The sequence below is a fragment of the Xiphophorus couchianus genome, chromosome 15 (assembly GCF_001444195.1).
Source record: "Xiphophorus couchianus chromosome 15, X_couchianus-1.0, whole genome shotgun sequence".
NCBI lineage: Eukaryota > Metazoa > Chordata > Actinopteri > Cyprinodontiformes > Poeciliidae > Xiphophorus > Xiphophorus couchianus.
This window is the reverse complement of record NC_040242.1, coordinates 14,633,630-14,659,920: the sequence shown is the minus strand read 5'-3', so window position 1 is coordinate 14,659,920 and position 26,291 is coordinate 14,633,630. Positions and strand designations below refer to the sequence as shown.

At 39.9% G+C, this 26,291-nt stretch overlaps 1 protein-coding gene across 3 annotated transcripts; it reads left to right on the top strand.

Annotated features, from left to right (window-relative positions):
* The first annotated feature begins 164 nt into the window (after positions 1-164).
* Positions 165-25,302, top strand: tmem200a (transmembrane protein 200A). 3 transcript variants are annotated; one of them, XM_028040860.1, is made up of 6 exons: positions 165-1,208; positions 18,117-18,245; positions 18,753-18,970; positions 19,055-19,218; positions 20,356-21,486; positions 21,519-23,176. In XM_028040860.1, exons 2-5 carry the CDS (start codon positions 18,124-18,126, stop codon positions 21,466-21,468), a joined length of 1,617 nt encoding a protein of 538 aa, XP_027896661.1. In that variant the 5' UTR covers positions 165-1,208; positions 18,117-18,123; the 3' UTR covers positions 21,469-21,486; positions 21,519-23,176. The 3 variants fall into 3 exon arrangements, 2 of the variants coding, with proteins under 2 accessions (XP_027896661.1, XP_027896660.1); XR_003598508.1 differs by adding an exon at positions 25,291-25,302 and having other exon boundaries at positions 167-1,208; positions 20,356-21,683; XM_028040859.1 differs by having other exon boundaries at positions 167-1,208; positions 20,356-23,176.
* Positions 25,303-26,291: the final 989 nt, after the last annotated feature.

Sequence of the window (26,291 nt, the reverse complement as noted above, 5' to 3'; positions counted from 1 at the left end):
TGTGTGTAGGTGCGTGTGTGTGGGTGTGTGTGTGTGTGTGTGCGTGCGTGTGTGTGTGTGAGTGAGTTCATGAGTTTGTGAGGAGGAGAAAGGAGGGAGGAAAGTTGAACAAAGCAGTGCTGGAAATAACGGATAGATAAGACACAGACTGTGCGTTGCAGCCAAGTAGACAAATTACTTGTACAGTCATACACAATTTTAGCTTCACAATGACTTTTTTGTATTTTATATGTTTAGTGTTTGCTGCATTTATTTCTCTCCAAGGACATGGATATTAACAAAGACGTCACAAAGCGTTCTCTCTTTGGTGTTATCTGCTCCCTGCAAGGATTTGCTCCCTGACTTGTTATTCCTCTTAAATATAAATGAAACACGCATGCATGCTCTCCCTCCTGGGCGTACATGCAGATAATACATCCCCCTCTACATCTCTCTCTCTGTCTCTCTGCTCCTTCCTCTCTCGCGCATTCCCACGAGTGTAAACGCTTTCAGAAGACCTGGATGGAGCTGCTGCTCGATTCTAATCATTGGATTATAAAAACAAAACAAAACACCATTATCTCGCTTGAACCTGGACTTTTTAAAACGGAAATTCTCCATCTGACCTTTTTATAGTACTTTGTTTTTTGTTTGGACGCGCAATCAAGTTTTGGACCCGAACGCTCCACAAAACGACTTTTACGCTTCAGGCAAACACAGAGGGCGTCACATTGACCGCTTTTCTTTAGCTTCTTCTTCGTCGTCTTCTTCTTCTTTTGCATTGTAATATATTTATTACAACGCAAGGTTTTACTCATCTAAATAATCCGAACGAGGAGGAGGAAAATGATTTCCTTTAATTAGCGTGTTTCTCCGCCCTCATCATCCTCTGCGCGCGTACTGTGCTCTCCACCAGGCGTAAAAAAAGGTGTTCCGCGCACAAATCGACGCTTCTTATCGCTCAAGTCCTAATTTGAGGCAAGGAAACTGTCGAAATGACGCGTCTTGGTCTGCCTTGAAGGAGCTGGGATGCGGGTGAGGGCTGCTGCTGTTTCCAAAAGGCTGCATGGGAGCGAGCTGTCATCTTAGTTCTCCACGGCGTGGCATCATCTCGCTGGAAGTAGCAGGCTTCAGTGTGGAAGATGGCTTTTGACTTTCCCCCAGGATACAAAGCGTAATCCCTCTGCATGCCTGATTACACAGACAGTGGAAACTCGTCTTTCAGTAAGGTAGGAACCGACCGGGCTTCTGATCCAACTTCTGATCCAACAATTAAAGCTGACAGCCCCGCATGCTTTTTATGATATATATATATATATATATATATATATATATATATATATATATATATATATATATATATATATATATATATATATTGCAACATACAACACATATATATAAACTTAGGATTTCTTCTATATTTTAACGATTCTTAATGAGAAACGTGACCCTTGAAATTTTCTTTTTTCCACATTTTGTCGTATTAACTCCACAAACTTTATTCAAATTTTATATGATGATCAACTCAAGTAGTGTATAATTATGAGGTGGAAAGCAAAACTAAAAATATAAAACGCTCTACAGATATGTGTTTAATCCCCCTTTACTCTGGTACTCATAAATAAAATCCAGCCCAACCAAACGAGTTAACAAAAGTAATTCAATCCCATTCATTCGTCTTTTCTGTGAATGCCTCAAAGGTTTATTTGAGAACAAAGTGGCTTTCTGAAGAAAAACAAAAAAAAACCCCACCAGAATCCACAATTTACAAATCTGACCCTCCTGGAGGAGTATCAAGAAGAAAAGAAAAAGAGAGAAAGAACGCCATAAAAAGTCCCCTTTTGGATCTGCTACAAGCCACATAGAGGGCAAAGCAAACACACTGAAGGAGGTGCTCTGGCCACATGAGACCAAAATGAAATCTTTGGTCTACATACAAACATTCAGACATCCTTTGATCTAAACCGTTCCATTGTAGCTCTGAATTTAGTTCAGCTTTATGTGTGTGCAACATACAACACATTCAGACATTCACAGATAACACTGTGTTCGAAATTGCAGTAGATAAAAGTACCTTTCATTGCAGTTGCTCAATTAAAGTTCTAGAAAATCTAACTTTTACTCGTGAGATCATTCAGTGGGGAAGGAAATCATCTGTGAAGGCAAAATTGCTTTATATGTGATCAATGGTGTTACAATTTTTGGTGCCCCTCTTGTACATCCCCCTTTTTCAAGGGAGCCATCATTGATTCTTCTGTTTTAACACTTTCTAAATTTGGTGCAGAAAGCATTTTTTTTTTTAAAATTCTGTAACATTTTAAAGAGCTCATGGTGTCATACACTGTACATCTATTGCCTTTGTAAAGCAAACAAACCCAGAGCATCACAATCCTCCAAACCGACCTGGACTGTTTGCCTCTCAAAAGATCAATCTTAGTCTCATCTGACAAAAGCAAACAGTTCCAGTCTAAATCCCAGCAGAGTTGAGCAAACTCCAAATGTGTATGTTTATACAGAAAATGCTTATTTTGTTTCTGGCATGCAGCTGAAAACAGCTGGTTGGCATGCAGATGGTTGCTATGGTGGCTTTGTGACCCCGAGATGTTACTCTTTTCCGCAGCTCTCAAGCGAGTTAGCGTTGGAGATTTTTCACCTATCTTTTGTTCCCAGTGTGCTGTTAAAAGATAAACTTTCATCCTCTTCATCTCTCCTCATATATGTGGCCAGCACTCTAACTCCACTTTAAAATAAAATAAAAATGTGTTTGTCTTTGTGTGAAATTATCTTTTTTTTTCCATTTAAGGTTGTTTGTTTTGTTACCACTTGTTAAGAGAGTGTCAGCGCTGACCTTTGCCTGACATAAACCACCGGGACATTTCCCTTTTGGACTGACTCATAAGTTTAGACATGCAATGTTTTCACAGCCAGTTCCCAATATTCAGCCAGTTTTTAGCAATTGTAAACACATGTAATTTAAGAAAACCTGTTCCAGACTAGCAGGCTGTTTTGTTGGTCCCAGGGAATAAGCTACAACAGTGTTAGGGCATGGGATTTAACACCTACAAGTAAAAATATTAAAACCGCCATGTGTAGAAACAGAAATTCGCTCATTAATATTTTAGGTGACCTTTAAATATGTGATGTGTGGCAAGATTCTGATTTTTTTTTCTTTTTCTTTTGGAATAAGTAAGTTTTTAGGTGGGACTATTTAAAGTTGGGCAATCTTGCAAAGTTAGATCAAGAGGGATTAGAAGTGGCTGCTGATATGCCAATGCAAAGATCTTATCATCGCTAGGGTACATTCTGCTCATTACTGCTCTATGATGGTGCACAGATTCATCAGTTCCCTATTTCTAATTTTATTTTGGCTCCACAGGCTAACATTTAATCAGCCAGAGTGGATTTTTATTGAATGCTGTTCATGTTTTCTATCTATTAATTCAACGTGCAGTTTTGGAGTCTGGATAAACAGTTGAAACACTTCAGTACTCTTCACGTCTAACATATTAAATATTGGTTGTACTTGATCAAATCAAGTGTTTTTTGGCCTAAATGTACATTTTTTCCAAGCTTATCTATTTTCAGTGAGAAGTTGTGATATCCTGATGCTGATTTTTTTGTTTTGTTTTCTTTTTCTACCAAGAGACTAATGTACTGTGCCAACTTTTATGAGTTTGGCCAAATCTTAAGAGGGGCAGAGCACATAAAATTGCAAATAAAATTGCACCAAACTTTATTGGTTAGTTGTTAAAATTCATTTCAGGTATAAGAAGACAGTAATGGATATTAATTGGATGTTCTTAATGTTCTTAAATAATGATAAATAAGCGGGTACAGACGTTCAGTGCAGGTTCTCTGAATAATCTGGAAAGTTTCAAGGTTGATTTTACCTAAAGTGAACTGAATGCTGGAACAGAGGTGCACACTGATTTGATGCTATGCCTCTGTGATTGCTCTCTGGACTGAATAGCCGTTCAGCTGTCTAAAGATTGAACTGAGATCTGGCAACTAAACTAGTCCAGAAACACAACCAGGCTCAACCAGGTCAAAATGTGTTAGCAGTGGTTTTAAAAACATTTTTGGATTACTTCATTGTCTTAACGAGCAAATGAGGTCATTACCTTTCTCAAGTTGCTGTTTTGAATATATTTATAACAAAGTTATAGTATACGACCATAAAAATCCATTCATCCATCCATTTTCTGTTCCCATCTCCAGCGAACATTTCGGGCGAGAGGCGGGGTTCACCCTGGACAGGTTGCCAGTTTGTCGCAGGGCAACACAAAGACAGACAGGACAAACAACCATGCACACACACACACACACCTTGGGAGAATTTAGAGAGACCAATTCACCAATAATTTGCATGCACAGGGAGAACGTGCAAAGACCCCGGGCCGGGAATCGAACCCAGGACCTTCTTGCTGCAAGGCCACAGTGCTACCAACTGCGCCGCTGTGCAGCCGAACCATAAAATCACATTTAGCATTTGAGCGTTGGACAAACAAGGCAGTGTGTTCAGTACATGCTATTCCCAGGTCTGACCAGTAGGTGTTCTTCCTTGCTGAACGCTGACGGCTTTCAGCCTTCAGCTGGGTAAGATCAGGCAGCCTTATCTTGTTATTTCTGAAAATGTTAGCAAGTTCGGTGGTGCATTTTACTTTGAACCAGTTTGTCGTTGACATAACTGTTCCTCCCTGCCTCAATAGAAAGAGTTTATATATCTTGGATGTCTGTTGTGGTGAAAAAAGGAGCTCAGCTAAAAAGCAAAGCTGTTGATTTACTGGTTCATCTGTGTTCCTGCCTCACCTAGCGTAATGGCATATGAATCATGACATAGAATAATATCCTGGAGCTGAAATGGCCTTCAGTCACACAGACAGGGAGAAAACCTCTGAGTTGAACCTCAGCTCCTCCATGTCGTAAGCAGATGTTTTTGGTGGGTCCAACATTCCTGACCAAAAGACTGAAATAAAAAAAGTTGAAATGAGTTTCCTCGCCTATAAAGTAAAGAATTTGTTTTGTAAAAGATGCTGCTTTGTGTCTTGAATCAGATCGATGTGGTTTTATGTTGAAATAATTTGGAACAACTAAACCATCTGTTGCTTTTTTGTAACACTGACATGGTCAAATTAATGGAAAACATTGTAGTGCATGTCTCTTTATAGACAGCAAAAATAGCGTCATTGTTTTTATAAATTGTCAAATTTCCTTTTGCAATTTTGGAATACTGAATTTAAATCTCCCTTTGAGTACGTAATCAATGTCTTGCCTTAGTTTGCTTTTCATTCTTGCCAGTAGTGCAGTTTTAAATGTTAAGAGACACTCTTTAAGCTATACTGATGTATTTGACAATCAATCTACTACTTTCACACTGCGTGTGGTTGAATATAGTCGCAAGCACTCTCTATCAAAGGTGCTATTAACAGTTTGAACGAGAAAGGCACTCTATATTAGGGAAAGAAGAAAAATAGGGCATCTTCTCATCCAATTAATGAACAGTTAAGACAAAACAAAACATAATCAGGATATTTCCTTCAGATAAAATTTGTAGGAGGCAACAAAAATAAATCTTTTTGTTGCCTCCAAAAAAATTTATTTATTTAAAGGAAATAAATCAATGAAGGAAAGGGGTCCATGAAAGCCAGATTTCGGCAGTCTCGCCTGATTCTGATAGAATCAAAATCAACATCTGATTCTGTCCCTATGTTGGACAGAACTGATTGTTCCAAAAACACGACTTTGTAAAACTGAATCAAATGTCAATTTGGTGTCATTATAAAAACAAATGCCTCTTTTCTAACATTTACAACACTCAATAATTAATTAATCTATCGTTAATAAGCTCTACCATCCATCCTTTTAAAGAACAAAAATCTTCACCATCCATCTGACTATGTCCTGCAAACAAGACAAGGATTAAAGCTTCATTAAAAGTGAAATGATTCAACATGACTGGGATAGTTTAAGTGCATGCTACCATGCTTAAGACATCGATTATTAACCCAGGCTGCATGGATTTCTAATGATGAGTAAAGATTTGTGACAAGGTTATGCACTAAAGTGGCAATGCATCACCAGCCCCTGGCACAAAGTTATCCCCATACTGGAGGGACGTGCCATTATACAAAATATTCAGTTTTACACTAACAGAGCAGCACAGAGTCTAATTTAATCGGAATAACCTTCTTCGTTTTGGACCCAGCACAGCATCCAGGAAATATGATGGGTAACCACAGGAATACTAACTGTCAAGCGTCACCAACTTTGAATACATTTTAACTTTTGTGCAAGATATGCCTGATTTAAATTTACTGTGGTCTCTGCAAGGTTCAAAGCGTGAAGATCAAGATGTGTAAGACACACCTGGAACAAGTCTCTGCGGAGGAATTCACCAACACCCAATCAAATGGCTGTAGGAGGAGCTGCAACAGCCCCGGATTGGACACTGCTTTGACATGTTGCGAAAAAGTCAGGAGAACCTACAACAGCCTGAATTTGGACAATTGCATGTTTAAGTTTCTTCTGCATAATGTAACACATTTATTCCCCCTTCAAATGGCTCAATTCACGCACACATGTAAACACATACACACAATGGCAACACTGGTCCAGATCTCACCCTACTCTTCATCCACTGACCCTGCAAGGATTATGTCAGTTTTGAAAATTACATAATGAATAAAAAATTTGCAGTGTCTAAAATAACTAAAAATTGACAAGTGAACTAGAGCTGTACTACGAAGTTTAAGAAATTTCCTTCACCGCTGGAACATCATTGGTTTAAATTTGGGTTTGTAAGGTAAGGTAATTTTATTTATATAGTACATTTCAGCAACAAGGCAATTCAAAGTGCTTTTCATGAATTAGAAGGAAATAGGACAAAACAACAAACCAAAGGAGAGAACAAAAGAAGAAAAAAGAAAATAAAAGGTATAAATCCATATTTAAGAATAAGTAGTCCATAATTTATGAACTAGTACAGGTTGATACCAGTCTGTGTTAAGTTATCATATTTTGTTGGGCACACTGAATCCACTTGTTTGTATTTTTCACAGTTTTTGAAAATTCTTTCCAAATGTAATTTAAAATTTGCCACTAATTTGAGGAGTACAATTTGAAGACAAAATATATCATAATTGTAATAGCAATGGACTTTTAAATGGATTTTCCCTGGATGAATCTTTCTGATTAAAAATTGAGACAAAAAACACTAATGAACAAAAAAATGAAGCTGTACAACCAGCAGATTCCTTTTTTTGTGGAGAAAGTCAAACAATAAAAGAAGAACCGATAAGCCAGCACCTCTAAACGGAGAGGCGCTTTGTAACGACAGATGCTCAGTTGTTGGTTTATTTTTTTCAGAATTAGCTGAATTATGTTAAATCAAGAGTCACTGCAACCTTGGGACCTGTTTACAGAAAAACAGAGTTACTCATTGAGCCAAATGAATCATAATAAGACATCCTCAGAGAGCTTGGATTTAAGAATCATTAGAAAGTCAAGTGACTTGCTTGCTAATCCTCCTTCGGTGATATCAAGCAGTCTGGATAATCCTGTTGAAGAACCTCTGTCGCAATAGGTCAGCAGTTTCTTCACTGTCACTCTTAAGACCCCAAAAAGATGACAAGAGTGGGGATTTTTCAAAGAAACACCGACGAGATTTGCAATTTTTCAACAACAAAAAGAGAGCGCATATGGATATCAAAACCTTAGATGTTCGTTACTGCTTCAGTTCAGATGGGGCTTATTGGTTCCTGGTTAAATGCCTGGAGTAGTTTGGACAAACATGTGGCTGGCTGGCAGTCAGGATTGCTGGGATGACAAAAGAAAATTGTCATTTGACTGGAATCAACAGGGGGCTTCTCGATCCGAAGGGTAATTTAGTAACATGGAGCTCCATTCCTCATATGAGGCTGTATTTCTTATTAAGTGCGATCAATACGAGTCGTTTAAGAAAAAACTGCTTGTTTCATCGATCTAATTAAGGTTAAAAAAAATAGAATGATATTGAAGGGAGTGCAGGATTTGACACTTACGTGGTTACATCAGAAAATATGCTTCCAAAAGGTCAGTGTGAAAACACGTAGTGACATATCCTCCAGACAGATGACTCACCCGTGACCGCCAGCCCGTACGAGAACAGCACGAGCGCTCGCTCATTATCTGCTTTTGCCTTGGCTTGCTTTTTTTTTGGTTTTTTTTGTTTCTGACACTCGTTCTGACGAGAATTGCCAGTCGTCTAAGCTTAAATGGCAACGCAGCGGCTACATAATTACCGAGATCAGTTTTAAAATGAAACAACACTGACAAACATAAAGAACGACAGAGTTGGAAGAGCTAACGGGAAATTGTTCTACCCTTGCCAGACAGTTTTTTTTTTCCCCCTATGCGCTTCACGTTTTGCCCTCTCTGGGCAGAGGGCAGATCATGTCCTTTCACCTTGCCACCATTAAAGTTACAGATTACTGACCTTGCAACTACATTTGAGTTGCAATTGTCCAGAAAAAAGAAATCTGAGATCTGTAATCTCTCAATCTGGAAATATTTTTTTAAAAATTGAATAAAGAAATATCTTGTCAGACAAATGCTGTGCATCCAGTGCTAGTTATGTCTTTTTTAAATTTCAAACTTAGTGTTGGATCAGTGAGAAATCTCTGTGGGAATTGTGGATGCCTCTAAATGTAGGTGACTTGGACTTCTTTTAAATTATAAAGACTGAATGGCCCTTAGAGGATTTGGGTTACCTCATGTTCTCTTCCAGGCTAAATAAAGCAAAGTACATACAGCAGTATTAAGTAAAAAGCATGACTGAAGCCTCATTTGGGCAACATCTGTGCAGCTAGACTTCACCTTTGACCTTCTTACTGTAGTTAAAGTGAATCAGGAACAAAACATCTGACTACCGGGGTAGAGATTTTCTGCTTCTGCGTGGCACAATATTTCCCTGACTAATGTTACTCACTGACAGAACAGGAAAGTCAGCTTTGACGAACCCCCTAATAATGGTGCACAAATTTCTCTGCAAACATTTACAATTTTATACTGAAAATACAGAAAATGTCGATTTTTTTCGTTTTTGGTGTTTATGGCTTAATCAGTTCTCTGCGTTCGATTCATTCTTTAGAACTTATGTTGTGTTTTGGGGTTATTTACTTCCCCGTGATTAATCTGTTCAGCCATTTTCCTGTTTCCAACTGTAACAAATTCTTGCTATTTTCATCTTAGTTCATTTCCAAACTCAGTTTCATCGCATTCAGTTTTCAGTGCAAATACTTCATTCAGATCCAGCTGTTTCTCCACATGTTTACTTGCTGGTGTTTCCTTTGTGCTCCCTTTATGGAAACTTAGCTATTTCATTAAATACTTTCAAACATGATTCTGTCTTCTTCTTCCTTATGTTTGGATACCTCAAAACATCAGCAACATCTGAAATTTTATGGCTGATTTCCAAGCTCCAGGTTTTACACATCTTTTACCTGCTGATACCTTTTTGCCCATTTTGGGTTTTTTTCCCCTTAAAACACTTAGGTAATAGCTTTCGACAAATTTTTTTCTAATCATACTCCTGTGAGCACACAGTCATAAATTATTTATATTTAAAGCCTGGGTAGTTTCACACCGCATGTAAGAGACAGATCTCCGTCACACAGGTTGTAGAACAAATTCAAACCAAGACAACAGTTGATGTTTTCTGTGAGACATCCGCTTCTTTGGCTTTATGAACACAACTGAGAAGAAGTGTTTGATTTTTTTGCGGATGGAGAAACTTTGCGATGCTGAAGGAAAACATTACAGCAAGAAGGTTGTGGAGTTGAATCTTCCTTTCTACGTAGAGTTTTCACATTTCTGCTGCTGGGTGTGCACGAGTTCTCGTGAATGGAAAAGTGTCAGAGTGTGTATTGTGTTCTAGGCCCAGACCCAAGCAGAATGGCCACTAATTTGGGCAACACTGATGCCCCATGCATCTCTAAGGACTGTCAGCACTCACTTCGTTTCTTCCTGTATGTGGAGGAAAATTTAAGAGTTTCCTGTGCTGTGTATATTCAGAAATATTTGCAGTCATGTTGATAGACTTCTCTGTTGTTTTTTTTTTTAAGTAAACAAGACTATTGCTCTTGAACGGGTATTGCAAGAAGTCAAACAAGCTGATGTTAGCTGGTTCCTTTAGTTGAGCTATCTGCTTTGACTACCAGCCTGGAATCCACCGCTTTACAAGCGTGCCCCTCACAGCCAAGTCTTTCTGAAAAAAAAAAAATATATATATATGCCTTCCTTTAGTTTCCCACCATAAACTCCAAACCAGCAGGCTTTAGGTTTTGTTTTTTTAAAGCAAGACAAGAGGTGGGAGGCCATAACAACAGGTGGTAAAGGGAGGAGAGTTGTGTTACTGTTTGCTTCATTCAGCTAGAGAAGATCTGAGCGATTCTGGCACTAACTCATCTAATTAAAACATATTTAAACCTAATAATGGCAATTACTGTAAGTGGCAGAACCTTTTATTTGTTTCCCAGCTAACCTTTTGAAATCCTGATACGTGATACATGGCTAGAAGCAAAATCAAACATACGATGAGCCTGGCAAAGAATGAAAACACAAGAACTTCATGTGCTCAAATCTATTGGAACCTCGCTGAACACACCCACACCGGGGGTTGGTTGGTAGTATAAATTAATAGAGGGGTAGCACTCTTACACAGCTTGTGGTGTTTATGTGTTCTGCCCTTAAGAGTTAAGGTGGGTGTGTGTGTTTCATGCTGGCATACAATGGCTGCCCAATGAAAGCTGGGACAGGTTCTAATGATTCCCATGGTCTAAAAGGAATCTGCGCTTAGACTTCGCTTTGTTCTGTGCAAATGAATTTAGTCATTTTATTCTGCTGTAATACTGCGGCAATAATGCAAATGTATGTCGGTGCAGTATATCTTCCATCCATCCATCCATTTTCTGTTCACCCTTTGTCCCTAATGGGGTCGGGAGGGTTGCCGGTGCCTATCTAAAGCTACGTTCCAGGCGAGAGGCGGGGTTCACCCTGGACAGATCGCCAGTCTGTCGCAGGGTTATGTTTTTGTAATTAAAATACATTAATTCTCTAGCAATAAAAATATATCCAACTAGTGAAAGGGGAAAGTCTGGACTTGTATTCTACTGACTACTGTGAAGTAGGGTAATTGCATTTTTCATCAAGTAAAGACGACGCGTTACTAATTCAAAATTCTGAGTTCGAACCCAGGTTCTGAGTTTTTTATTTTTTTTCGTATTATCTTGTCAAACTCAGATCTATATTTGGACTTCTAATAGGTAACCCAAAACATGTTGAAAAAGGACAATATTTGATGTCAATCTGTGATTTTTTTAGCCATATTTTCAACATAAACCACTCCCTGGGTGTTTATTCTTTGTCAGATTCTGATGTTATTCTTGCTTTGTGTGTTCCCTCCTGTCAGATCTAGTTGTTATTGTTCTGGCACAAAAGGTCTCCTTCCAGCTACCTCAGTGTCCCTCTCAATATCTGCCTCTGAAAACTAAACCTTACTTGGGTTCTCCAACTCACATGTTAAACATAAAGCATAACTGATTCCTATCATTCTAATTGAATTAAAACACTGGTTTTTAAAATTGTGAGTTGCTTGATGTGTAATCTGAAGTGCTTATTCGGACAGATTCCCAGGCAGTTAAACTTAAAGGTATAAGATTTGCTTGGGATGTTTTGTGAAGCACGTCTTTCAGTGGAGAGCTTCTGTTTTGCCAGGCTTTTGTCAGACCTTCCGTGTCTTTCTCTTTCTTTTAAATCTCAGTTCGCCTTACTCTATGACATCTGTGCACGCAGTTTATTGAAGTAAATAACAAAGTCTGTGTACAGAGAATGAAAAGTCTATCAGTGTGTTTTATAAAATCACATGTAGAATAGCCGTTTCTGTCTTTATCCTCATGCTGCCTCCGTCTGGTTTCAACCTCTCCACCCTCCCCATTTCCTTTTTTGAGTACTATCCCAACTGTTGTCCTCACTTCCCTTTCCACTTTTCTTCCTAAAGCAAGGAGCTGGAGACTGCGTAAATCTAGAGCTCTGGCGCAAATCCAAAAGAGATGTAATTAACAACCTGAATCTAGGTCTCTCTTTCACCATCACCTCTATTCACGTCGCATCCGTTGCCAGATCCGTGCGCCTCTGTACACCCACCCCCTTGTTCCTTGCCAGTTTCCTTTGGCGTCGCCTCCTTTTCTCCTCCTTCTCCTCTCAGCCGTACCCGTTTCCAACTGATAAGAGGACGGCAACCGTTTCATTCCAAATTTTTACTTTACACCATAAAAGTTACAGAACGGGACTCGTATTTAAAAGGATTTGTTCATGATCCACATTCCTCGTGTCTTGCAGCAGCCAGCTGTGCTGCGAGGCTAACTGCAGTTGTGTCACACTTTTTCCTTTCTTTCTTTTTAAGAATGCCGCTGAAATGTGACATCTGCGAGTTTTGAAGAAAGTGTTTGAACATCTTTTGGAGTGTGGAAAAGTAGGAAACATTGTCCAGGATGTATAAAAATAAGTATACAAGAATGTCAATTTTATGATTCCATCCATCCATCCATCCAGAAATATGTGGTATACCTTTAAGCATCCAATGTCACATAGACTTTTTGCGAAGTCGTCTGTTATGTCATGCTGCCCATTGTTTACGCTGCGTTTCATGTTTTCTTGGTGACAAAGGTTAAGCACCTTAATAAAGTTAAGCAGGCAGTAAGCAGCTGGTAAGAGCCGTCTTAAAGTTCAGACAGGCCCACTTTGAATTGTAACTGAAACAGAGGGACATCTCTTCACTGCAAAACAAAGATGAAGAGGAGAGATGGCTCACTTTTACTCCGTAATTACTCTGTAGTTGTGATTCCTGTGCACACAGCTGGTTTGTTGCTATAGAAACATGTCACCTAGCAGCAGATGTAGTTGCTATAGGGACAATAATCTCGTGCGATGTGTCATATGGAACTGGGAATTTGTGGTAATCCTTAAAAACACCTGTCATTGCTCAAAGACATAATAAGTGCAGGGTAAACATAGACGTGCAGCGGGTGACGGCGCTGTGAGGAAAAGATACAACACAGGGTGGGAAACATTTCTCAAGATGTTTGAGTGAATTGTGTAAAAGAAAATGTTTGAGGATGTCGAATGGCTTTAACATCATCCCTGCCTGGCAGTGAGTGTGCGCAGATTAACAACGAGAGCAATTTATTCATTATACTGAGGTGATCGCACGGCTAATTCATTATTCACCAAATGGAGATTTCACATTTTTATTAGCTAAGGGGGAGAAAAGGGTCGTGAATTCAAACACAAAGCATAATGTAATCGCAGAACTGATGGGATGTGGTTATTTTTAAACAACTAAATCCTGTGCCTTCGGAGAACGTTTAATATGCATGATGGGCTCAGATGAACTGACTGTCTGTTAGCCGTCGAGCTCGCTCTCTGAATATTGGCTCTCCATTTGATTTAGGCTCTCGGCTCATTGTGTCAGAGCCAGAGTGGTTTCTCGTTAGGCTTCTGGCGTGTCTGTTACAGCAACAGTTCTTCCTCTCCGCTCTGCGTGTTTCTCACTCCAGACTCGTTAAGACTACAGTACAAAACGCAACAGGCTTGATTCCCCTCATTTTCCCAAAAAAAGGCATTTCTCTCTCTCTTATCTTGTTGATCGACAGATCTCGCTTCCCTTGCTTGCCGCCACTTTGTCTCGGAGGAGCTTTTTTTCCGGCGAGGTTTAGGTCATGACTCATTGTTGCACCTTGGCAGGTGCAAGGATGAAAGCACTTCCTTGTTCCCTCTCTGTTCCCCCTTCCTTTCCTCACTCAGTCAATTTTCTCTTTCTTGTTCTCTATTGTCAGCCGTTAGCCTCCTATTCCTGGAACAAGTGAACGAAAGAAATCTCTCCTGTTGCTGAAAAACGCTGTGTGGGTTCATGTTTGACGCACATCGAGGAGCAAAAAGGAGAGAGCTGAACCAGATCAATCCCGAGAAAAGTGGCTGCTTGTGTTTATCCTTGTGTGTGATTCACCATCTGTGATAAAGCCCTCTTTGGTAACTGAAAGGATGATTGACAAGATAAATATACATATATATTTATATATATATATATATATATATATATATATATATATATATATATATATATATATATATGGCTGAAGGAGAAAAGATGGGTAGGAGGAGGAGAGACCCTCCGGTGCTAGGCAATTTTTGGCTTCCTTAGATTTGTTAGCGCTTTGATTATTCCTTTAGGGTAGAGGAGAAAGGGAACGAAAGAAGAAGAACAAGAAGTGACCAAATTAGACTGATTTAAAATTAGAGAGAGGATAAAAATAGAGTGAGAAGACAACATGAGATGGGAGGGGGAGCGAGATAAACAACGTGAAACTAGATCTGGGATGGAAATGTTCAGACCTTTAAGCTTATTTTAATATCAGACAAGGATAATCCGAGTCCACGCAAAAAGTTTTCAAATGACCATTTGAAAACTAGGATCAGTCTAACAAACTGGGTAGCTGTGCTGAGACTTCGATGAGAGGGTTCGAGGGAAAAATAACTGCATGTGCTTCTTGGGTAAAAATCAAAATTCATTTCAGTCAGGTTTTATTTAAATTGTTGTTTCTGTACTGTTGTGGCAATGAAACAACTTATTAGCAACAACAAATGTTACCTCATGCACACCTGACTACATAGTGATTAAGTAATTAGACATTTATTGCTGACCGAACAGTTCTTTGTAATATTTTTGATTACAATGAAGATGAAACAACAATAAATTTGAGATTAATTGTGCAGATTTCCACATGGGGGGATGCTGGTTTCCCTCAAGAAATTCAGTTACCATTTAATTTAATATTGGACACAATATTGTGTCCAATATTGAAAAATTTTAGTTTGGTTTTTGGAGCCTTTAGCGATCAGAATGGTAAAATACCTTTAGAATGAGGTTAATGTAACTAAGCAACAACTGCCCTGGTTGTTCTACTTTCATTTCCTTGTAATATTCATTAAAGTGTAACAGGATTATGAAAGTCTAACCTGCTTAAAATGTATAAGAGAGAGCACTGCTTCTTCTTCTTCTTCTTCTTCTTCTTCTCCTCATGTTCGCCTAATGACAGACCGACAGCTTGAGTGTCTCGCTCTCCGCTTATGACACAGACTGCTTTCACAAGATGAAGTCGTGCTTTCTGGTCCACAGTTCAATTTAGGACTAAAGATTGCATTAAAAAATTGTTGACTGTGAGTTTTTTTGGAGGGTTCTGTTGATGAAATACCTGAACTCACACATATTGATGAATGGACTAGACACCAATATATGCATGAGGTCAAGCCCCCTGCCAAAGGACACAACAACACATAACACAACTTTGCAATGCACAAACTCTAAGCACTGAGCCAAATGTTCGCACAAGGAAACTGAGTGATCACGACCTCTGATAATTCCCTAATGGCGAACAGCTCCTGTTATCGTGCTGTTAGCTGTTTGGGATTGTTGAGGGATGACACTTTTGTGAAGCAATGTTTGCTATTATGTATTTAAATGTAGATTCCCGGCCTTACGACAATGTCATGAACAACGCAGCAACTGCAAATGTACAAATAAGTTTAGACATTCAAGATAAATATTTAGCATTTCTGGTGGAATGCAACACTCAAGTTACTCAGAATTAAAAACAGTCAATTTAATCCTCCACGAGGACAAAGATAATGTTCATCTGAAACCAGATTATAGAACATTTGAACCCAAATGAAGGTTCTTAAACATAATCTGGTGTTTCTTTCAAGCTCTCTTCTTTTAATAGCTATTAATAGACATCAGAGCTGGTGGAGAGCAGCGCTGAGGGTTCATTTAAATGCTGCTACATTTGCATAACTTAATGATACATAAGGAGAGCAACAAAAACTGAAATGTAACAAAAACAAGGTTTGACTGGGACTTAGGAGCTGATCTGGTTTTGGTGACTATTTGTACTTTTCTATCTTTAAAAACCCCCTTGCAGGAGAACTCTAATTAAATTTACACAGCTTCTGCAAAGTCATGTTGTCCTGAGGCTGGCTACCTAAAACATGACATTGGTTATAATAAGCGCAAATTGTTGTGCTCGCTGTGCAAATCTGTGCATCATGTACGTTTCATTTGCACTGGCTGAACCACACAGACAAATGCAGTTATGATCCCTTACAACAAAGTTCGGCAGCGTTGTGAGAAATGCTATACTCTGATTATTAAGTGTCCTTGTGTCTGTAGAGCATTCTGAACACTGCAGATGCACATCCACGGATATCTGCTCATCAAAGTAGCTGGTAGTCTGTTTTCTCTTTGCTAATATGTGTACCTGTTTTAAATTTTTGTAATTCTTGTCTGTCTGCAACATCCAGACTCCAGTTTTTTTTAGTTTTCTTGACGTTTGCCCCTCAGGATGCCAAATGAAATGTCTTTGTGCTTCAGTGTCCTCCATGGCTCTCAATTCGAAGCTTGCAGGTACAATGAAGTTATTCAGATCAGTGCCGCTCCATTTAGTGGGAGGGATGCTGTGCCGGGTAGTAGAGTCCCTCTGCACAGCCAGCTGACGTTTGTTAGATGCGTAACGTGCCGCCCTTTTCATCTACTGTATTGCTAATATTCTTCGCATTACTACAAAGAACGATGCGAATGTGTCGTATCTAACATCCCCTTTCTTCTCTGCTTTATGTTATCTGGTTTAAGAGATTCATGCCTGCAAAACATGTTGCGCCTTTTGGATATAAAAAAGGTGGGAGTCAGTTTGGGGTGCAACAACGCTACAGTATCTCGCACAAGTATATACATCCATTAAATTTCTTCTTCTTTTTTTTTTTACATTTATATATATCCAGGAAGTCCCATTGAGATTAGAAATTTATTTCACATGAGAGACGTGGCCCAGATCACAACCACACAAATCAGAAGTAAATAAAATAAATATGTAATAAACAAAATTGAACGACAAACACATTTACATAATACTCCCCCTTTAAAGTTTGTTTTATGAAACACATGAAATGTTCGCGGATGTGAATGTGGCATGGTGCGGCGAAATAAAAGCTCAAATTTCTGAAAACCCTAGAAACATTCAGAAACAACTGATGAGAGCCTACTCAAGCCGACAGAGTAGGTTACTGGGGTAAAGTGGGAGTTCACTTGGTTGATCCTGATAAATAAAAACATGCCAATGCCGTCGTCTGCTGCTGATTAAACCGACCACGTCACAGACAATGCAGCGATGAGTCAGATTCTACACTTGAACTGAAATGTGAAGAAGTCTGTTGCATCGAATCAAGGCTCCTTAAAGTGGATACATGAATACATGAACACTATATCACCACAATCAATAATACACAGAAAGGTGGTTTCAACCAGTATTTTTTTTCTAAAGGAATTTGACTCATTTATTTATGTTTAGAGGATATATCATAGAATGGAGAAATGTGTAGTAGATGAGAGCAGGTGAGCATCTTTTAGTGTAGTTTGGATAAAGAGAAAATAGACTGGACAGCTTCAAAGAAAATATAAATAATGGATAAAACGTTCCAGGCTGGTCATCCATTGTATGAATTCAACCATTATCAACAGAATGATGTACTTTTATCACTATTCTGCAGAAATTTCTCTCTCCTCTTATCAGTTTTCGTCTTCTGTGTACTGGTTATCCTGAAGTTGGCTGATTTATGGCTTTTGATTAAGCAGAAAGGTGGAAAGAAATGGTCTTTTTCTGCTGATAGCCGGGCGCAGACTTCAGGAGCACGACTCAACCAGGTTCATGTTTGCTGAGTGAACGCGTTTGAAGATGTTGCAAATATCTGTTTGCCCTGCTGTAGACTGTAAAAGAAAAATGCCTAGATCTACTCTAACCATAAAAAAACTGCATTTTCATTTCAAATGAATGTATTCATTTGTTTCCATGCATTCCTGGTGCGTTGTAGTTTTAGCAATGACATTTTCAGGTATTGGGATGGCATGATTTTGCAGCATTAAACTGAATAGAAAACGGCTTTTCCAGTGAATTTATCATCTGTGATGTTGAATGATTAGAATATATATATATATATTTTTAATTAAGCACCACTAATTAACTCAACGACCTCTTGATGTGTGTCTGCAGGTAAAGGATGACTGCAGCAGCAGGTGTACTGACAGGCTTGGCCAAGCTCAAGCGCCAGGACTCGGCCCGCTCTCAGCATCGGCCCATACCACCCGCGTCACAAGGCTTGGCTAAAGAGGGCGCGCCCAGGTGATGTTTCTTTGGGAATTTCAAACACAAATTTTCTTTCAGCTGTGCAACTTTTTCTGTTGCGTTAAAGAAATCAGCAAAAAAAAAATCTGTTGAAAAGCTTTCTTTTCAGTAAATTTCAAGTTTGAAACCTTATAAAACTTTCTCAATTACTCAAATGTTCCTTCAAAGAATACACTTTGAAGTGGTCTTGATGAATATTTCATCAGGATTTTTGCCTTTTTAACTTTTTACCTCATTCTTACTCGCACCTGACATTATGTTCTGCAGTGTGTGATTAAAAATTTACCTGGAAAGTAAGAAACAAATGAAAAAGCCTCATATCCAACTCTCTCAAACACAAAAGCTGCTTTAGATTTCTGATTGAAAAAGCCATCGAACTCTAAGCAGAATCTTATAAATACGTTCCAGGAATGTTGTCCAAGACCAATAAAAGAGTAGAAGATAGTATGGTTGCTTTGAACCAATATATAAATCAATATTTTATGCCTCTAATGTTTCTCTTAGAAAGCGGAAGCGACGCACAGACGTCGTGGTGGTCCGAGGAAAGCTTCGACTCTACTCAGCTTCTGGCTTTTTTCTCTTCCTGGGACTTATCATCTTGGCAGTAGGGATTGGTATGGCGACCCTAGGTTACTGGCCGCACAATAAAGCCGTATCGACAGGAGGAGGAAACGAAGTCAAGGTGGGGAAGGGTGTGACCAACGCAAGCCATGATGTTCAAGGTAACATTAGCTCTTCACAAAGCTGCTCCAAGCCTGATTCCCTTAAACTCTTTTTACTCGTTTTTCTCTGTGCTCTGATTTTAGACTCGCCTTCAAAGCAGACGGGCGGCGCTCTGATGCGGTTTCTGGAACAACATCTTCACTCTGAGAGGATGAAGATGCTCGGGCCTTTCACCATGGGCATAGGGATTTTTATCTTCATCTGCGCTAATGCAATACTTCATGAAAACAGAGACAGGGAGACTAAGGTGGGGGTGAAATTTTCTCAGATCATCCATCAATTTTCCATTTGCATCAGATAAGTTAAATAACGCTTGCAAGCCGATTTTACTTTGTGGATAAGTGATGATTTAAATGATTCCTTGCCAGTCCCATATTCCCATTTCTCTTATTTCTGTCTCTTTATAAAGTGAAAAGCATGTACTCTGCTCTCAGCATGTACCGCAACCCCACTAACACCCAGATTTGATTTCTTTGGACCTGCTTTCACTTTTATGTCTGCAATTTGCTTTTGATGACATTTTCTCGTCTCGTCTGGTCTTTTCTTCTCCTCCTTGATTTGATCAAACCCCTCCTCTCAGCATCTCCCTTTCCTAGTTATCCAAATGTGCTGAGTAATCTATTGCAATTGAGGCCTCGTACACATGTAGCCGAGTCTTTAAATGAACGAGTATCCGTCTCCTGATCGTTTGAATAAATAATATCGTACACACGGGATTGGGTTACGAAAAGCGTTCATCCACGCAAACCTGCTGAATTACGCCACTGAGCGTTGTTTTAAACATGTCAGACCCATGGGGGGCAGTGTAGCTTAAAGCTACAATGTATGTCAACCAATCACAATCCTTCAAAAACAACCACGACTTCCTGTTAGGACCGAAATATGGCGCCAGGAGGTTCATTTGGGTGGACAGGCAGAGAAGTTGAACTACTTTTAAATACCGTGTTAGAATATAAAGTTAATAAAACACAAGATAATGTTAATTGGGAATCATGTAAAAGCAAGTTTTCTGTGTCTGTTGGGAGACACTGGGAGGGACATCTGCTGGAAAAGAGGAAGCCTCTAAGTAGTCTTCCTCTGCAGCTCAACATTTTGGTGCAGCTGGGATTGTGCAAACGAACAAGCAAAAAGGGATTGAAATGCGTAGACCTCTAAGTCTCCGATTTCCATTGCACACACCCAAATGTGAATAAGGAGAATTCTCAAATCTCCACGTTGGTCAGAGTTTTTAATAAGCGTTTGAAATCATGTTAAATAGAGTTCACGTGCCAAATCACCTAAAACATCTCCGGTTTCTCAGAGATCCAGCTATTATGTGGACGAGGCCTAGATGTGGCAAACGACCGCAGGTGATTCCAGCTAACCAAGCTGTCCTCTGCATTAGATAATCCACATGAGGGACATGTACTCCACGGTCATCGACATCCATCGCCTCCGGCAGAGGGAGTACCATCACCGCAGCAGCGTGTGTGCGCGGGACGTGGGCGATCGTCGAGGTTTTGGGGCTGACACAGCAGCGCGCCTGGCCAGCAACTCCCTCCTGGGCTTCTCGTCTCGTTCTGGAAGCAGAGTCGGGTCCACGGAGGAGGAGGAGGTGCTGCTTGGGGATGAAGAGTTGCACAGACACAGAGAGCAGGCCAGGTTGGATTGCAGCTTTGCGGGACTGCTGGCGCCCTTGTACAAAGATGGGCCCTTTTACGGCGCCGGGCTTGGGTTGTCACAGTCCGACTCAGTGCGACACCAGTGGTCAGTGGACGGAGACGGGGAGAAGGGAGGACACCATGCGGGGTCTATTGTCTCCTCCTCCATCTCTGCCTTTACTCTCCCCGTTATTAAGCTAAACAACTGCGTAATTGATGAACCAGAAATGGAGGCAATTACCGAAGAGGACAGAGGAGGCGAGAGGAGGGAGGGAGAGAGGCCAGCGCCTCTGTGCTCCATGGAGTCTCTGGTGGTGCCAGTAGCATCTGTCGCCAAGGCCTCCAAGCCACCGGGCTTGCAACGCAGCCACTCGGCGTCCTCTTCCTCCCGCTGCTCTCCCTTCTCCTCTTGCAGCCTCTCTCCGGCTCCCTCCTCTACCTCAGGCTGCTGGCTCTCGCCGGGAGCGGCGAGGAGCGACTTTGGCTCCAACTCCTCCCTGCACATGCTGAACAGCCACAGCCACTCCAAATCCCTGGACCTGGAGCGTGGGCCCAGCGTGCTGAGCGTGCGCTCGGAACAGCGGAAGCACCCCAGCTGGCCGCGGCTCGACCGCAGCAACAGCAGCCGCAGTCACAGCGGGAACAGAGGCAGCAGCAAGGGATACACGCGCCTGGAGGACCGGGAAGAGCAGGCGGAGCGGCTCTCGGACGCGTCGGCGTCCCCGACAGACAGACGCGACTACAGCAAGCGAGAGAAGCTGCTCATGATATCCAGGTCGCATAATAATCTGAGCTTCGAGCAGGAGGAGTTTAATAGCAGCACGCTGAAGAGAGGAAGCTCGGAAACTCGATTCTGAAGGAAGAGGCAACACCAACTCTCTCCTGGTCTGTAAAATTGTTCTTCACGCTGTCTTAGTTGATGACTATGAGACTAAGTTGTGCTTTTAAGACAAGGTTTTTGCAACAAGGAGCAATAGCACCAGTAAGTAACATTAGAACCTGCACAGCAAGAAGGTTTGCACTTAAATGGCTGTCTGACCCCACAGGCCTACTTTACGGCAGTAGAGGTGCTGTTGAAGGAGAAGCTCCCTGTGGGGATCAATGCAACGACTTCAAATTACACGAATATGCTGTGGTGTTTAACAATCTGGACCAGGCTTCAGACAGCGATGTTAAATGAAGACGGTGTGCCTGCTAATAAATACAACAAAGAGGCCCTCATTGCCCTGTGGCCATGTAATATTGACCTTTCCCAGGAACTTCAGTACAAAGATGGCTGCAAATACCAACAGTTTGGTATCTGTGGCAGCGGCTCTGCTAGGGGCATTTTCAACTAACTGCTAGGTTAGATTTTACTCAGGATTAGTCATCTCTACATATGGCCTCAAACCCACTTGGAGTGCAGAAAATCTCTTGTTTTATTAGTAATGATTGTGTCATTGATTGAGGAATATTTTCAGAAACATTTTTGCAATAACTCCTGAAAGAAATGAACATCTCTGAAACAAGATCTTTTCCTGCCTTACTGTTTAATTCATAAAACCAAATTCACACATTTGTGAAATCATTTGGCTATGGTTTAATAACCATATCTGAACCCAATCTCATCAACAAAGAGAATAAATAAAAAAGATTTAAGGGAATATTTTTCTTTAACTGTACTTCCAGCTGTATCTGGAATGGAAATGTCAGTCAGGACTAAAAAGAAATGATGTGAGACTGAAGACTCCTCAGTGTTTCTGGTCGTGTTTTCATAAATCACCATTTGAAGCATTTTTTTTCACACATTAGTTTCCAAAGATTGGCACTTGTAAATATTTTTGTTCCATCACAAGTTGTCATCGTGCATTTTCTTCCATTCAACTGAAAGCAAATGGAACATAAGAATTCATGAAGCAGCTGAAACTGTCCTTGGAAACAGAAAGTAGAGCAATGCAGCTACTTCTTCTGTTAACGTTTTTATTTATTTCACCTTTACTTATTTAATTCTTGTCAATTATAAAGCAAAATTATGTTTATTGGAAAACTAGAATATGAATATCCAAACATTGCGACAAATAAACATCAACAACAGACACAGAAAAAAGCCACACAAACATGACGTTGACTGATACTTATCCAGCCAACATTCTCCAAAAAGTCACAAAAAAAATCACTGCCAGGTGAGCTGTATCCAATTCGGTAGATGGAAAGTTGAGTGGAAGGAAAAAGGGTGATAAAAAAGAGGATTCATATGATAGAGGAGTTTCGCTTTTTTTGACTGAATTACTGAAATAAAATCAATTCTTGATGATGTTACTTATCTTTTTTAAACTTGGTTTGGGCTGCTAGATAAAAGTCACGAGACACGTTATGGCAGCCATCTTTGTTGACACCTCTGTAAACGTATTTTATTGTAGCATTTTCCGCTACATTTGAACCACCAAGGTCGAATAGTAAAATTGTTTTACAGTCTGATGTGTGTTGAGCATCTTTTTCAGATGAACTAGTTCCTAGTGGTCTGTGAGTCACTGTTCAATTTTGCTTTGTTTTTTTTCTCAGAATAAAATTTATTTTCTCTGAAAAGCGTTGTTCTTATTACTTAAAATAACAACATCTGTTTCTGCAGGGACATAGAAAGTGTTGCTTTTTAGCAGCTGTGGGCTGCAGATGACAGTGAAAGATTGATTTTGCTGCGACATCAGAAAATTCAAACCACAGGAAGTGAATTTTAAGTCTGCAGCTGGCATGTCTGGTTTTACAGCGGCACCATATGTGGTGGGAGAGCATCCGTGTTAACATGCTAACTTTTAATAAAAAAAAAAATGAAGAGAATTAAAACATAAGTATCTCCATCCAGCCAGCTTTTTATTTAAAGCCTTATAATAATTTTGGAAATTATTGTACCTGTACTAATAATGAAACCATATCTTTGTAGATTTATATCTTTTTTTGGTTTTATTAAAGAGTTTGGTGAAACCTTTTTTTATATTGGGCCATGCTTCTGTTCTCATTGTTAAGCCATAGCAGCAGAAGGATACAAATATTTGCTGCACTCTGCTGCTAAGTATGTTTGTGATAAGCCTTACATACAGTCTGTATCATAAGATAGATATGTAGCTGTCACATTCAGTCGTGTTTAATAAATTAGAATATGCATTCGGATCAGGTTTCTCAAATTACAAGAATTTATTTTTTTTAAAGTCACAAACAAGTATGAAACCTAGTCCATGTTTCTGTTTTAAAAGTGGGATTTCTTTTTGCTCTGGTGTAATATTCTAATCTTAAATCTTTGTGTTTTCAAAAGCTTTAAGTAGAAAATAATCATAAGTAGCAAAAATACATGCTTAAAAAAGCAGTTTGTTACTGAAATAAGTACACTTTTTCAATAATCCTCTATTGAATATGACTGTATATTGAAACTTCCCAGATTCCGTCTCTGTTCTTGATGACGAATGGCTTGACATTTTCAAATGTTACAGGTTATGAAATAACTATGCAATTGCCTGTTGCTCTGTCAGTGTCATAGAGAAGATCTAGCTGTAAAAGTCGTACGCGTTCTTAGATAAATACAATTGTGTTTCCTGTTAAAATGGATAACCTTTTAATATTACTCGCATGTCTGCATATTTTGAGGCATGAACTGGGAACTTGCAGAAACGTAGCTGCCTTTGGGATTTACTGGACCCCAGTCTGCCTTTTTATTGGCCTGAACTCACAATAGTTTTCTGTTTTTGGCACAGAGGCATTGATCCCCAGGGGATGCTAGGCTGTTTTCCTATTTCTGTATCAGACAATGGTACAATTAACTTTCTGGCCATCTCTGGGATCTTGGCTCTGCCTCCTGGTAACACACACATATTTGGTATTACATTTCACAGAAATCCAGCTTTCTGTCTCTGTGTGCAATTGTATTGCATGTAATCCATGTTCTTGTGTAATAAGGCTTCAAATTAGTTGGACATCATTACTTTGCAAACATGCATTAGCCTAGTAACTCAACACATCTAGCACAAGAACTTGCTGAAATCAGCTACAAAGACAAACCAGAAAAACATTGTGATATTGCATTCCTGTTGCATTTTTACCACGGCATGTCACAGGAATTTGAATAAACTTTTAAAAAAAGAGTAGATTTTTCTTTCAAGAAAAACAACATGAAGAAAAAAAACACCCACACACCGAGTCCAAAAACAGACGACTACCAAGAAAACAGAAAACACCCTGGAGGGGGAAAGAGAAAGGGAACAAATAAACAATGAGAAACAATTATCTGGGAAAGTACAAAGAATTACCTGATGTGTGGGAGTGGATGACAAAAGACCAACAGACAGAAATTAGGTAAAAAATGAAAAAAAGGTTAGAACAGCATCAGCTGAAAGTCGTTTATACTGTCTATACCTGCTAATCGATGCAGGGCTGTGGAGGGACTCAACAGGTCGCAAGTCCCTCACATGGATACAGAGACACACAGGACAACACCATCGCTCCTAACTGGAGTTTAGAAAAACTATTTAACCTAACATGCATGTTTTTCTACTGTGGGAGGAGGCCAGAGAAATCTGAACTCATATGGTCAGACTCTAAAAGTTTGTTCTGGTTTGTTATCTCACAAACAATCATAATAATAATGACCACACAGATTTAGACATTTCAATGAACAACTTGTTCTCTCTGTATCCTCCATGCACTACCCTCAGGCTTTACAGCTGGCAGGGAATACGGGAACAACCTCTTCCATCGAAAGTTTAGTTGCGAATGACATCACTTAAGTTTGTCCCGAAAGAACAGATGGCTAAATGATGCGCACGCATCCGAATAAAGTGCTTCAAAATGATTCACTCTAACCACTGAAATTAATCCAGAAAAGTGCCTTTCCATGGTTAATCCTCAATCTTCCGACGGGGGGGGGGACCAATCTCAACTCCCTCTCTGTCTGTCTCTCTTTCTCTGTGCTTTAGCACCACTTGCATTCATTTTATCACTCTCCATCATCTGAGTATCCCACAGGCAGACCTTTCCCATCTCCCAGGCCTTCTCGCACACTTTGAAGAGCTGTTGACATTTAAGTAAATTCTAGTCAGCCCAATGTTTAATTTTCCAAAAGTGCATTTACACGAGACGTCCCCTGCATTTAAACAGTGGGTAAAATATGCGTCGGACACATTGATATGTTTTCTCGGTCTCTAGCGTACTGGTGGGGCCACTGACATAAAATTAACATCGTTTTTTTGGCAACAACCCAAGTAAGCTGCACACGTGAAAATGAATAAGTGGTGAGAGGAATCAAATTATATTAACGGTAATGTTTTCTTTTGCATTTCTAAACTTCTGTAGTGAGCTCTGTTGGAGCTGTAGTCAGAAAGCAGCCACCGCCAGGTGCACCTCATGAGATTTTTCACAGAGGAGTCAAAGGAATAATCAGAAGAGCTGTTTGATTAGACACTGGAGGGGACTTCAAAAAGACCTGGAAACAGCAGATTTTCACCGAAAACTAGATAAGGAATAAACCTCGGTGCACACTCATGCTGTAATTCTCCACTGCAGAAGAAAACCTTGAGCTTGAGTAAAGATTTGGACAACGGCGTTAATACTTATTGTCTGTGCCAATCTGATTTTGTAAATTTGCTTTGGTTCCTTTGTTTGTGTTGATCCACTGGATGTTGTCTACATCTAGTGTGAGCTTTAAATTAGAATTATT